At 46.4% G+C, this 14,615-nt stretch overlaps 1 protein-coding gene across 1 annotated transcript; it reads right to left on the minus strand.

Annotated features, from left to right (window-relative positions):
* Positions 1-10,725: 10,725 nt before the first annotated feature.
* Positions 10,726-13,260, minus strand: LOC135983748 (uncharacterized). The gene is made up of 2 exons (XM_065597006.1): positions 12,297-13,260; positions 10,726-11,302 (listed from the first exon to the last, which is right to left on the minus strand). Exons 1-2 carry the CDS (start codon positions 12,697-12,699, stop codon positions 10,827-10,829), a joined length of 879 nt encoding a protein of 292 aa, XP_065453078.1. The 5' UTR covers positions 12,700-13,260; the 3' UTR covers positions 10,726-10,826.
* Between the last annotated feature and the right edge of the window lie 1,355 nt (positions 13,261-14,615).

Raw genomic sequence — 14,615 nt, forward strand, 5'->3', positions numbered from 1 at the left:
TTACATACTTGAAACTGTTATCATGTTCCCCCTCAGTCTTCTCATCTCCAAATTAAACACACCCAAATTTCTCAATCATCCCTTGTGTTTTCTAGAACTTTAATCATTTTTGTTGCTCTTCTCTGGACTTTGTCCAATTTGACCACATGTTTCTTGAAATGTGATGCCCAGAACGGGACACAATACTCCAGTTGAGGCCTAATCAGCACGGAGTAGAGCGGAAGAATTACTTCTCATGTTTGCTTATAACACTAATACACCCCAGAATGATGTTTCCTTTTTTTGCAACAGTGTTACACTGTTGACTTATATTTAGCTTGTGATCCAGTATGATCCCCAGATCTCTTTCCACAGTACTCCTTCCTAGACAGTAATTTCCCATTTTGTATGTGTGCAACTGATTGTTCCTTCCTAAGTAGAGTACTTTGCATTTGTCCTTATTGAATTTCATCTTATTCACTTCAGACTATTTCTCCAGTTTGTCTAGATCATTTGGAATTTTAATCCTATCCCCCAAAGCACTTGCAACCACTCCCAGCATGGTATTGTCCACAAACTTTATTAGTGTACTCTTTATGCCATTATCTAAATCACTGATGAAGATATTGAACAGACCCAGACCCAAAACTGATCGCTATGGGACTCCACTCAATATGCCCTTTCAGCTTGACTGTGAACCACTGATAATTCTCTGGGAATGGTTTTCCAACCAGTTATGCACTCACCTTACATTAACTCCACCTAGTTTGTTTCCTAAGTTTGTTTATGAGAAGGTCATGTGAGACAGTATCAAAAGCTTTACTAAAGTCAAGATATACCATATCTACCACTTCTCCTAGCCACAAGGCTTGTTACTCTTTCAAAGAAAGCTATTAGGTTGGTTTGACACATTTTTTTCCTCAACAGATCCATGCTGACTGTTACTTATCACCTTATTATCTTCTGGGTGTTTGCAAGTTGATTGCTTAATTATTTGCTCCATTATTTTTCCAGGTACTGAAATTAAGTTGACTGGTCTGCAATTCCCTGGATTGTCCTTATTTTTCTTTTTATAGATGGGCACTATATTTGCCCTTTTCCAGTCCTCCGTAATCTCTCCCATCTTCCATGACTTTTCAAAGATAATTGCTAATGGCTCAGATATTTTCTAAGTAAGCTCCTTGAATATTCTAGATTGTATTTCATCAGGCCCTGGTGACTTGAAGTCATCTAACTTTTCTAAGTAATTTTTAACTTCTTCTTTCCCTATTTTAGCCTCTGATCCTATCTCATTTTTACTGGCATTCACTATATTAGATGTTCAATCGTTACTAATCTTAATGGTGAAAACCGAAACAAAAAAGTCATTTAACTCTTCTGCCATTTCCACATTTTCTGTTATTGTTTTCCCCCCTCCCTCATTAAATAACAGGCCTACTTTGTCCTTGGTTTTCCTCTTACTTCTAATGTTTTTATGGACATTTTTATAGTTACCCTTTGTGTCTCTAGCCAGTTTAATACAGTTTTGTGCCTTGGCCTTTCTCATTTTGTCCCTACATACTTGTGTTATTTGTTTATATTTATCCTTCATAATTTGGCCTAATTTCCATTTCTTGTAGGACTCTTTTTTTGAGTTTCAGATAATTGAAGATCTCCTGGTTAAGCCAGGGTTGTCTCTTGCCATACTGACTATCTTTCCTATGCAGTGGAATAGTTTGCTCTTGTGCCCTTAATAAGGTCTCTTTGAAAAACTGCCAAGTCTCTTGAACTGTTTTTCCTCTTAGACTTGCTTCCTATGGGATCTTACCTACCAATTCCCTGTGTTTACTAACACTGCCTTCATCAAATCCATTATCTTTATTCTTCTGTTTTCCCTCTGACCATTCCTTAGAATCACGAATTCTACCATTTAATGATCACCTTCAGCTAAACTGCCTTCCACTTTCAAATTCTCAACCAGTTCCTCCCTATTTGTCAAAATCAAATCTAGAACAGCCTTTCCCCTAGTAGCTTTCTCCACCTTCTGAAATAAAAAAAAAGTCTCCAAATACATTCCAAATACTTGTTGGAATATCTGTACCCAGCTGTATCATTTTCCCAACAGATGTCTGAGTAATTGAAGTCCTCTATCACTCCATAGTCCTGTATTTTGGATGATTTTGCTAGTTGTTTAAAAATAACCTCATCCACCTCTTCTTCATGGTTAGGTGGTCTGTAGTAGATGCCTACCATGACATCACCCTTGTTTTTTACCACTTTTATCCTTACTTAGAGACTTTCAACAAGTCTGCTTCCTCTTTCCATCTTAACCTTGGTCCAAGTGTATGCTTTTTTAATATACAAGCGAACACCTCCTCCCTTTTTTCCCTGCCTTTCCTTCCTGAGCAAGCTATATCCTTCTATACAACTATTCCAATCATGCATATTATCCCACCAAGTCTGATGCAAACTATGTCATAGTGGTGTTTATTAACTAGCATTTTAAGTTCTTCCAGCTTATTCCCCATACTTCTCGCATTAGTAGGCAGCCATTTAAGATAGTGATTTTATTTCCCTTCTCTGTTCTCTTTTGTCTCTCACTTATCCCTGCTATAATGGCCCATGTCCCCCACCCCATTCTCCTTCCCCCCAGATTCCAAGCCTTCTCCCAAGTCTCCACTTACCAGGCTTTTGTCACCTGCCCATGCTGAACCTTATTGGTTTTTAAGGTCAGGCTTGACAAAGCCCTGGGTGGGTTGATTTAGTTGGGGATTGGTCCTGCTTTGAGCAGGGGGTTGGATTAGATGACTTCGTAAGGTCTCTTCCAATCCGGATATTCTATGATTCTATGATTCTAACCCAGTTTAAAGCACTCTTCACTAGGTTAACCAGTCTGTATCTGTCAAGGCTAATTCCCCACTCTGGCACTTTGAGTGCAGAAGGTGGGGTCCCACAAGGATTCTAAAAATTAATACTGGCCACTCCAGGTTTGTATTAAACTCCCAAGGTTACAGCTTTTCTCTGACCTTGGATAGGGAGATGCTGTCACCACCCAAGTGCAGAATCCTTTTGAGAGCCCAGGAAGGTGCACTTGGGAATTCCTGCCTGTGGGGTACCCTCAAGCCCTTTCATCCCCCCCTCTGGGGAAGAGCTGAGACAGGGGAAAAAAAGAAAATCAGCTGTCGCCACCAGCTAATTAAACAACATGTGCACAAACCTCTTAAGACACAAAAATCCAATTTTGTTCCTAAAAAGGGTAAATTTTATTAATAAAAAAAAGAAAGAAAATACATCTGGGAATTCAGGCTATTGATAGATTTTAAAAGAGCAACGACAAGGATTAAGCACCAAGAATAGCTTTCTTGAAGTCGAGATTAAAGTTTACAGGCAAAACAAAAGCACCTAGGGTTAGCACAGAGGAATCCACAAGCCATAACGAAAGAAAAGGGATAAACCTAATCACGTCTTCCTAGACATTACTGATCTACTTACATATCTGTGGTTTTAAATGAGTAGTTTCTAGGTATGATACCGGTGATTTTTTCATACCTGGCCCAAGCTTCTTACAGCATAGCAATTGCCCTGTCTGTCTCTTCCTGGGAGAACAACAGACAGACAAAAGGGGAGTCTTTTTTCTATTTTAAAAAGTTCTAGCCTTCCCATTGGCTCTTTTGGCCAGGTGCCCACTCACTTCCTTTTACCTATGCATAGCAGTGAGACTTTTTAACCCTTTACAGATACAGCAATTAGAGAACAGCTACTAAGAGGGATTTTATAGCTGCTGGCTGGCTGGGTGTCCATAAAAGGGAACTATCCCCCCTTCATTTATCATAGTATCCAAATATGCTCTTCCTCTTTCTCGATAGATGGACTCCATCTCTGCTTAGCAGTCCTTCTTCATGAAAAAGCATCCCACAGTCAAGGAATCTGAAGCCCTCCTGGCAACATCATGCATTCATCTCCAGGATGCATCTGTCTCTGTCTGGGCCCTTGACAGGAAGTATCAAAGAGAATATTACCTGTGCCCCCAACTCCACCCTTACTCCCAGAACCCTGTAGTCACTTCTGATCTGCTCAGGGTCATACCTCGCAGTATCATTAGTGCCCACATGAATGAGTAACATGGGGTAGTAGTCAGAGGGCCGGATGATCCACAACAATCCCTCCATAACTTCTCGGATACAGGTTCCTGGTAGCCAGCATACCTCCTGGGATGCCATGTCAGGCCAACAGATGGGTGCCTCTGTCCCCCTCAGAAGAGTCACCAACCACCACCACCTTATGTTTCCTCCTGGGAGTGGTGGCTAAGTTCCTCCTAGCCTTGGGGATTCATGGCTTATCCTCCCCCCACCTTTGGGGGTGATTCCTCATCGCTCATTTCCAGGACAGCATAATGGTTCTTCATCACTATGGTGGGTGTGTTGGGAGTAGGGGTGGAGCACTACCCACTGCCAGAAGTAACTAGCAGCCACTGTCCTCCCTGTGGTAGAGCCATATCATCCTCCCTCTGTGGGATGACAACAGTCCTCTCCATCTGGATAGCTTCCTCAGCTTTGGAAGCTATATGAATACTCTTAATGAATTCCTCTTAGGCATGAATGCTCCTTAGCCTAGCCACCTCCTCCTATAGATCTCCCGCCTGCTTCCTGAGAGATTCCATCAGCACATACTTTTCACACTGGATGCCCCCCCCCCCCCCCCAATCCTGGCTTTATGAGAATGGGAAATGCAGGCCACAGTCTCTGCAAATCCATACCAGGATCTGGGTAGAGGCATCCATGGTCAGTTTCTCTGTCTAGACACAGGTGAAGGGGAGAGAGGAACAGTGTTGGCACTGGTGCAGCCCTTCCTAATCATAGCAATTATATTACAACTCCCTCTTACAAACTCCCTCTTAAATTCCCCTGTTCACTAGCTCGAATGTGGGAGGTGGGCAATGTGCTCAAGTTAATACTATTCCAAACTACCTCTGAATTAACTGTCACTTAAGTCCTCAAAATGACAAAAGAAACACCTTTTTAATAACCATGTACTAGTGTGCTTAGAAGAACTAGTAATGATATCTTAAAGATATAATCTAGAAAATCAAGGATCCAAATCATACATTTTCAATTTTTTGCTCTCTCCCCAGAAACAATCTGACCAGTTCCAAGATAACTTCAGCAAGTTCCCATAATAAACTACAGACATAAATGGGATAAAACAGGAAATGAGAGCAACATGAATATTTCCCCCTTAGAACTATGGAATCATATTTTAGACCATGTAAATGATGGTAGACTTATGAGACAAGCCGGATGGTTTTGTGGCTAAAGCTCTGCTCTAGGGCTCAAGAGATAGGAATTCAATTCCCCATCTACATCACTTTATATATGATCTTGGGCAAGTCAGTCTAGCTGTTCCTAGTCTGTAAAATGGGGACATTAGTACTTTCTTTCTTCCATCTCTTGTCTGTTTAGATTGTAAGCTTTTCAGATCCTGGAATGTCTCATTGTAAAGGGAAACACTCACCATCAGTGCTGCCTAGTTGCCAGGCAGGTTGTCTCCCTCCCTGAAGTAACATTTTTCCAATTATAGTTCTGTCTAGTGGGGTCTTTCCTATCAGCCCCTTCACCAGACAGGTCACATTTCCCAGTCCACCCCTTTCAGGGAATACTAGAAGAAAGTCCAATCATGGAGAAGTCTTTCAGCACCCTCTCGGGCTTTGGGGCTTTCCTCTTAGTTTGTTGACTGTGGGTTTGGGCCTTTAAACAGACAGAGTCTTCCCCAGCTGGAATGTCCCCTGAGATAAAGGTTCCTGTTATTATCACGTCTTTTGGAGTTGGTGGGGGAGCCCAGGCCCACCCTCTACATTGGGCTCCAATCCAGGGGCCACTGGTGGGCAGCTAAGTTTCACATCTTGGGGTACTAAGCAGTTGCCTCCCTGGATCATTTCCTACCTAAGTCCCCTTTCCCCCCACAGGGTGAATTAAAGAATGGAAAATAAAGTTTTTGACCTTTGCAATCAATCACCAAGCTCTCCTTGGCAGGCTTTGTCAGAATTCTGTGTTTCCAGGTCTCAGGCAATGAGTGCTCCTAGCTCATAATTCCCCAAGCTCACAGCAGAGATCTGCTCCCTTCCCCTGTTTGCATCCTTGGGGCATCTGTTAACCTTTCAAAACTTGAACAGGCTTTACAGGTGCAGTAGGGTAAAACTGCCTGCACCCAGAGCTGCTGCTGCTTACTTCCTTGTTCTCCAGTGTGGGGTTTGTATACCTGTAGTGGGGTAATTACTCCGCTCCTGCCCTGAAGGGCTTAAACAGCCCTGGGAGAGGCTGTGGCCGGGGGGAGGGAGGGAAAGAGCTAGGCTGATTGGGGAAAGCGGCCATAGTTGGGGCCATGCCCCAATCAAGCCACAGCTGGCCCTATAAGAGGGCTGAGGGCTAGAGGCCCTTGCTGGAGAGAGAAGGACTGGGCTGTCTGGGAGTAGAGAAGGGTACCTGAGGTTGAGCAGTGCTGGGGAAGGGCAGAGGGAGCTGGGGAGCTCCAGCCTGGTAAAATCCCAGGCTGCAGGCCTTGAAAAGGGCCTACAAAAAGGTACTTGGGTACAGAGGGGCAGCCCAGAGATAGGCAAAGGCAGCAGGTCCTAACCCCCCTTGCTGATGATGAGTGGTTTACAGACTGCAGTCTGCCCCAGGAGGTGGGGGCTAGATGATTACTGGCAGTAGCCACTGAGGCAAGGTGGGGATAGAGGGTTGGGGTTCCCCTGGGTGGGGAGATCCAGATTGTGGGTTACTGCTGGGGGCAGAACCCTGATATAAAGGGGCAGTGGGGTCCAGGAGGGACATGGGAGCCAGTGACAGGTGAGCCACTGGACTGCAGAGGGTGCTCTGGGCTGGAAAGGGCTAATTCCCAATATGGCCAGCAGGAGGTGCCACACTGGTGAGTCATTGCCCTGCCACAATGCCCCATCACACTCTTCCTATGTCTTCGTGCAGCACCCAGCATAATGGGGCCCAGACTTAAGTGGAGACTGTAGGTGCTACTGTAATACACATGAATAATATTAACTTCTTAACACAAACAAATTCTTCAATTTCATGTGGTTTCAGGGACATTGAATTGCACTCTATTAAGAAGCAGGAAAATTGATAAGCCACATTAGGTCCTTTCTGACCTGGCTGCTTAAAATAGCCAATTCTTCATGTAATGCCCTAAAGGGGTTTAGAGAGCATGTCCCCTTTAAAACCTCATCCTGAAAGAGAGGAAATGCTGGTTGTTCCAGGGAGAGGGGAGGGAGAGAGCAAGAGTGGCATGTGTGTGTCTGTAGCTCCAGAGAAGAGGGCCTACACTGAGCAAAGCATCTGAGAACCAGCCTGAAGTCTGGGAGAGACAGAGCGGATGACCAAGTATGTCCAAGGATGGGATTCAGGAGGAGCACTGTGACAGGAAGGAATCTTCTGAGAAGGACAAACCAGAGCCAGACCCAGTATCCCCATCACCCAGAATGGTATGGGCCCATGAGTACTGGAGCTTGTGACTTTGCACTGAGAATAGGAGAGAAGGTATAGCTAGTTAAGTGGAGAGGTTGTTGCTCTGAATGGGTTTGCAGAGAGTGACAGAAGAGGGCACTGGAAGGGCTTGTTGGGGAAAGTTTAGTGGTGCTGAAGATGACCAATGTTAGGGGGCTTATTCCTTTACCCTTTCACTTCCCTGGTCCTTTCTCGCGTGAACAGAAAGCAACAATACCCGAAGTCCAAAGGTGCAAACAATTTGATGTTTATTGGGGTGAACTTCCAGCAAGCATGATTCCAGTTTCCTTCCTCAGTGTCCCCACTTCCCAGCTCTGACACCACAGAGCCATCCCTGTTCCCATTCCCCCCTTAGCAAAACATGATTCCCATTCCCCCCCCTTAGCAAAGCATAATTCCAGTTCCCCCACCCTCTGTTCCCATTCCCCCCGGCTTCCTGATTGACTGTAAACTATATAGTAAAACTTGAGTTCTGCTTAGCTATACCCTAACCAATCATTCTACTGAAATTTAACTAACCTGTCCTAACATACTGTAACATGGTTATTTAACCAATTATATTCCACCACCTTAATTGGTTTACACCCAACAAAATTAATTATACAGCAGACAGAAACAATTACAGAACCAGAGACCATGCAAATAAACATACAAAACAATACAGAAGTGAGGATTTTACAACTACATCTATACAGACATAAGGGTTTTCCAGCTGTGTCTATTAATAAGTAAGTTTTTACCAGACAGAAAATTATCAAACTAAATTTCCTTTTATATGTTCTAGGCTCTTTCCTTTCTCTGGAGGTGATAGGAATATCAGGACAGAATTGTGTTCCTAACAGCCTAGTAGCACTTTATTTCCATGTGACTAGTTTGGAATGTGAGGATGTGACCAGTCGCTTCTCAGCTTATGGCTGCCTCTGCTGCTTAGCCAAAGGCCTTACTTAGGCCTTGTCTACACTACGAGAGTAGTTTGATTTTACTTGCATCGAATTTTTGTAATCGATATTGCAAAGTCGAACGTGTGTGTCCACACTAAGGACAGTAATTCGACTTTGTGCGTCCACACTAACGGTGAAAGCGTCGACATTCGAAGCGGTGCACTGTGGTCAGCTATCCCACAGTTCCCGCAGTCCCCTCTGCCCATTGGAATTCTGGGTGTAGCCGGCAATGCCTTCTGGGTAACAAAATGAGTCGAGGGTGCTTTTGGGAAACTGTCGTCATCCGTCCATCACTCCCGCCCTCCCTCCCTGAAAGCGCCGGCGGGAAAACAGTTCGCGCGCTTTTCCAGTCATTGACAGCGCGGACGCCACTGTACTCCGAGCATGGACCCCGCTGCGACCATCGCTGCAGTTGTGGCCGCTCTCAACGTCTCGCAGCTTATCATAAAGGTTTCCCTGAGGCAGATGCAGAAAAGTCAGGCGAGGAGGCTACGGCACCACGGTGATGTCCTGAAGTCTGAGAGTAGCACAGACCTGTCAGAAAGCAGGCGACACAGCGCCGAGGACATCACGGTGGCAATGGGTCATGTTGATGCCGTGGAACGGCGATTCTGGGCACGGGAAACAAGCACTGAGTGGTGGGACCGCATAGTGCTGCAGGTCTGGGATGAATCCCAGTGGCTGCGAAACTTTCGCATGCGGAAGGGAACTTTCCTGGAACTTTGTGAGTTGCTGTCCCCTGCCCTGAAGCGCAGTGACACCCGGTTGCGAGCTGCACTGAGTGTACAGAAGCGAGTGGCCATAGCCCTCTGGAAGCTTGCAACGCCAGACAGCTACCGGTCAGTCGCGAACCAGTTTGGGGTGGGCAAATCTACCGTGGGGGTTGTTGTGATGCAAGTAGCGAAGGCAATCGTTGATGTACTGCTGCCAAAGGTAGTGACCCTGGGAAACGTGGAGGCAATCATAGATGGCTTCGCAGCGATGGGATTCCCAAACTGCGGTGGGGCCATAGATGGAACTCACATCCCTATCCTGGCACCGGACCACCAGGCCACCCAGTACATTAACCGAAAGGGCTACTTTTCCATGGTGCTGCAAGCACTGGTGGACCACAGGGGACGTTTTACCAACATCTACGTGGGATGGCCGGGCAAGGTTCATGACGCTCGTGTTTTCAGGAACTCTGGTCTGTTTAGACGGCTGCAACAAGGTATTTACTTCCCGGACCACAAAATAACTGTTGGGGATGTGGAGATGCCTATAGTCATCCTCGGGGACCCAGCCTACCCGCTAATGCCCTGGCTCATGAAGCCCTATACTGGCGCCCTGGACACTGAAAAAGAACTCTTCAACTACCGGCTGAGCAAGTGCAGAATCGTGGTGGAGTGTGCTTTTGGCCGTCTCAAGGGGAGATGGAGAAGCTTACTGACTCGCTGTGATCTCAGCGAAACCAATATCCCCATTGTTATAGCAGCTTGCTGTGTGCTCCACAATCTCTGTGAGAGCAAGGGGGAGACCTTTATGGCGGGGTGGGAGGTTGAGGAAAATAGCCTGGCTGGTGATTACTCACAGCCAGACAGCCGGGCGATTAGAAGAGACCAGCGGGAAGCGCTGTGCATCCGGGAGGCTTTGAAAGCAAAGTTCCTGAGTGAGCAGGGTAACCTGTGACTTTATAGTTTGTGTACTGAGAAGCTAAACCTGCCCCCGTTTCTTTACCCAGGTAATGTTGACTATCCTATCCAGTTACATACCCCCTTCACCCCCCCTCCAACACACGTGTCGAAATAAAAATAGTTCTACTTTGTTAAAGCACACCGTTTTCTTTAATACTGTTTTCGCGGGAATTTTTTAAAACTGGGACGCAGACTGTGGTGCGGAGCGGGTGTAGTGTTGTGACGCGAATGCAGCTTCTAAACTCAAGGATTGACAGGCTCCGCTGCGGTGGGATGCTTGTTTCAACGGAGCCTGTCAACCCTCCTGATCGGGACTGTGTGTATGGGGGGTCTATTTGACTTTGTGGCAGGGGGAGGACGGTTACAGATCCCATGCTGTGTGGCTCTGTGATCCTGCCTAAGGACCGGCGCTTAAGATCTGTAACTGCCCTCCCCTGCCACAAAGTCACAGAGCAACCCCCCCCCCCAACATTACATCAAAACAACCTCCCAGACTAACCGGGGTAACTAGTCACTGCATCACTGCACTGTGTATGTGCCCTGCTGCTGTGCCTGCCCCCGACTATGTACCCTGCCAAAGGAGACTGTCCTGTCCAATTACCAACCCCCTTTCCCCTCCTCCTCCAAAAGAACATGATTGAAACAGTAGTTAACAGAAACGATTTTTTTATTATCAACTACACATGGCATTGGGAGGTGAAACTTGGACGTGGGCTTCTGTCAGGCGGGAAGGAAAGAACTTTTCAAATTTTGGGAAATGAGAGCCTTCTGCTACTAGAGCTCTCTGCAGGGGTGGAGTGAGACTTAGCAGGGACTCTGCCGCCTCTCCTTCTTTGCACTTTGGGTGAGGTGGGTATGGGACTTGGTGGCGGGGGAGGGCGGTTAGAGATGGACTGCAGCGGGGCTCTGTCCTCCTGCCTCCGTTCCTGCAGAACATCCACAAGGCGCCGGAGCGTGTCCGTTTGCTCCCTCAGTAGTCCAAGCAGCGTTTGAGTCGCCTGCTGGTCTTCCTGCCACCACCTCTCCTCCCGATCCATGTTGGCTTGGTGCATTCGGGTCAAGTTCTCCCGCCACTGGGTCTGCTGTGCTGCCTGGGCTTGGGAAGAGGCCATAAGCTCAGAGAACATGTCCTCCCGTGTCCTCTTCTTCCTACGCCTAATCCGCGCTAGCCTCTGGGAGTGTGATTCCAGGCTAGGTTGTGAGACAGTCGCAGACGGGGCTGTGGAAATGGGAAAAAGGGAGTGAATTCCTAAGAAAGATAAATGTAGTTGTGAACAAAGAACATAGTCTTTCTCTGTGAACAAGACCATGCACAGCACCTTTCACATGCGCACTCAGCACAAGGTCCAATTCTCGGCCTTCGCATTCAGTGCCTGGGGTCTTGAACAGCACATTTGAGAAGCGAGGCAGCACAACGGAATTTCTGTTGCAGGCAGACATGGTAAGCCGTACACTTGTGGCAGTTTAAAACTTTTATATTACCACTGGCCTCATTTCACATTTAAATCAATGTCAGTCCCTGCTGCCAGCAATCCGGCAAGCGGGAACTCTGCCCCTGTCCCACCCCCTCGCGGCTGTCCCCGGGAACGATCCCTTTCGGCTGCCCCTCTCCCGCCTCCACCGCGTGGCTGCAAACCAGCGGTTACAGTTCTGTAAAGGAACGGGAAAGCAGTCCCAACACTAACATTCCCCTACCTAATTAAAAGCAGGTCACCATGGCCAACATCACCCTGATGAGGATCTCCGAGAGCGACAAAGAGAGAATGCTCCGGGAAAGCCTCCAAAGACCAGGGCCGTATGCCGCCCTGCTGTGCAGAGCAATGATCCCCGAGTACTTGATAATCTCGTGGCGCGGCAACGTGTCGTACTTCGGAGGACCCAATAAGGCCGCTCTCCCCAAGAACCTCATGCAACGGCTTTCAAGTTACCTCCAGGAGAGCTTCATCGAGATGTCCCAGGAGGATTACTGCTCTATCCCCGGACACATAGACCGCATTTTACTGTAGCTGCAGTAGCAGGGAATAAACAGTAGAGCGGCTTGTGCAGGACAATCACTGAAAACCGGATATTGCTAGATTTCTTTTCAAAACTTGCACTGCCCCTTACTAAACCGTTAAGCGCCTAGGGCACACTAATCATGAACAACCCATTCTTTTAATTGTTAATATTCCTGTTTTGTTAAAAATAAATGTTTAGATGTTTACAACACTTACTGGCTGATCCTTCACCAGATTCTGTGTCCGGGGTAACGGCTGGGGACGCTTCGTAGGGGATCTCTGTAAGGGTGATGAAGAGATCCTGGCTGTCGGGGAAATCAGCGTTGTGAGAGCTGCCGACTGCCTCGCCCTCCTCATCTCCTTCCTCATCTTCCCCGTCCCCTAACATGTCCGAGGAACCGGCCGTGGACAGTATCCCATCCTCAGAGTCCACGGTCACTGGTGGGGTAGTGGTGGCGGCCGCACCGAGGATGGAATGCAGTGCCTCGTAGAAATGGGATGTCTGGGGATGGGATCCGGAGCGTCCGTTTGCCTCTTTGGTCTTCTGGTAGCCTTGTCTCAGCTCCTTGATTTTCACGCGGCACTGCGTTGCATCCCGGCTGTATCCTCTCTCTGACATGTCTTTAGAGATCTTCTTGTAGATCTTTGCATTCCTTCTTTTGGATCGCAGCTCGGAAAGCACGGACTCATCACCCCACACAGCGATGAGATCAAGACTTCACGATCAGTCCATGCTGGGGCTCTCTTTCTATTCACAGACTGCACGGCCATCACTGCTGGAGAGCTCTGCATCGTTGCCAGTGCTGCTGTGCTCGCCACGATGTCCAGACAGGAAATGAGATTCAAACTGGCCAGACAGGAAAAGGAATTCCAATTCAAATTTTCCCGGGGCTTTTCCTGTGTGGCTGGTCAGAGCATCCGAGCTCGCACTGCTGTCCAGAGCGTCAACAGAGTGGTGCACTGTGGGATAGCTCCCGGAGCTATTAGCGTCGATTTCCATCCACACCTAGCCTAATTCGACATGGCCATGTCGAATGTAGCGCTACTCCCCTCGTCGGGGAGGAGTACAGAAGTCGAATTAAAGAGACCTCTATGTCGAACTAAATAGCATCGCAGTGTGGACGGGTGCAGGGTTAATTCGATGTAACGGCGCTAACTTCGACATAAACGCCTAGTGTAGACCAGGCCCAAGCCTAAAAACAGAGCCTCAGACTGTCCTTTACACAAACAGACAGTAATTTTGATTCTCTCTTTTATACCTCTATAACTAGCTAAGTGATAAGAATACACCTAAATTCTTAAAGTATAGGCCTTTACAAACAGGCCTGAATATCTATATCCTAACAACCAGCAGCACCTAAAACTCACTGCTGGACTGGAACCCTGCCCAGGATTCCGGAACTCTGAGTCCAGACATAGTGTTGGGTATCTATCCTTTTATACTATGGTACCAATGTGCCCATGGGTCCTTGTATTGAATGTAACCTTGTTTTGCTGCTCTCACTATCTTCTACCCCTGTTGTTTTTCTCCAGTCATTAATGTGTAAATAGATATTTCCCTTTCCTATATTTGTTTTACTATTCCTCTGTGTGTGTGTTTACTTCGGGGGGTTACCACAGGTGCCCCTGGGATGGAAGAGAGTTTCCCTGCTATGTTGCTGCTTGTGCCATTTCTTGGCTGGTGTCACTCTCAAAGCAGACTCCATCTCTAACCACCAGGGCACTAAAATTAAAATTTTGCATGTATGATCTTGGGCATATAACCTGGCATGTGCAAGTTTCTACCCCAAAGCTCAGATGTTGTTAGATATCTGTCAACTGATTGGTGTTTACCAGTTTTGAAACATGCAAAAATGTGTATACCCAAAAACTTGTTTGAAATAGTTAAAAGTATTCAAATGTACAAGCTGGGTTAAGACAATTTTCATGATTTGGCCTTTTGTGTTAAGTAGAGAGGGCTATGTTGAGCCCTGTTGTAAGGATCAATGAAGTGCATCCTGTCTACATTTCTTTCCCCAATGAATTGTTCTATCTTTCATCTGTGAAAAAAAAGGCTAACTGAGAATAAAGAAAGCTGCCAATTGCATATCAAAGATGGTTAGTGAGAATGAAAGAAAGAACCTCTTCTATCAATAGTAATAGTCAAATAGAGGAGGGGGGAAAGAGACCAAGATAACTAAAAATATGAACTGTGACTTTTTTAAAGTTTTAGAAAAAAGTATGAATCACTTGATGCCATTCAGAGGAATCCCTCCTGGTTACTTTCACCCTCCTTTATCATGTTTTCTTTTTTTCCCTTCCATTCATTTATTCACACCAGGAATTTTAATTCAGCTTTCATGCCACATTATACTGTATTTACTGTTAGGAACATGAAGCTGTTACCGTTCATGTGGCAAGAAAAATATCCTTGGTATTATTACTATTATCATTAGCTTGACTACAAGTAGCCTGTGATAGAAATGTTGATGAGTAATCTGGCCACTGGTTTCACGGAGAGGGAATAAGAAAAGAATGTATTCCTTAGGTGCCTTT

Source organism: Chrysemys picta, chromosome 5 (genome assembly GCF_011386835.1).
Source record: "Chrysemys picta bellii isolate R12L10 chromosome 5, ASM1138683v2, whole genome shotgun sequence".
Lineage (NCBI taxonomy): Eukaryota > Metazoa > Chordata > Testudines > Emydidae > Chrysemys > Chrysemys picta.

What these genes read in the sequence shown, in the direction of transcription:
- LOC135983748 (XM_065597006.1), bottom strand. Translation starts at nt 12,699, where the DNA reads ATGTCAGAGAGAGGATACAGCCGGGATGCAACGCAGTGCCGCGTGAAA. An exon ending in ATCTGGTGAAGGATCAGCCA is followed by an intron (nt 11,303 to 12,296) that starts GTAAGTGTTGTA and finishes CCATTTCCACAG; the next exon opens with CCCCGTCTGCGACTGTCTCA.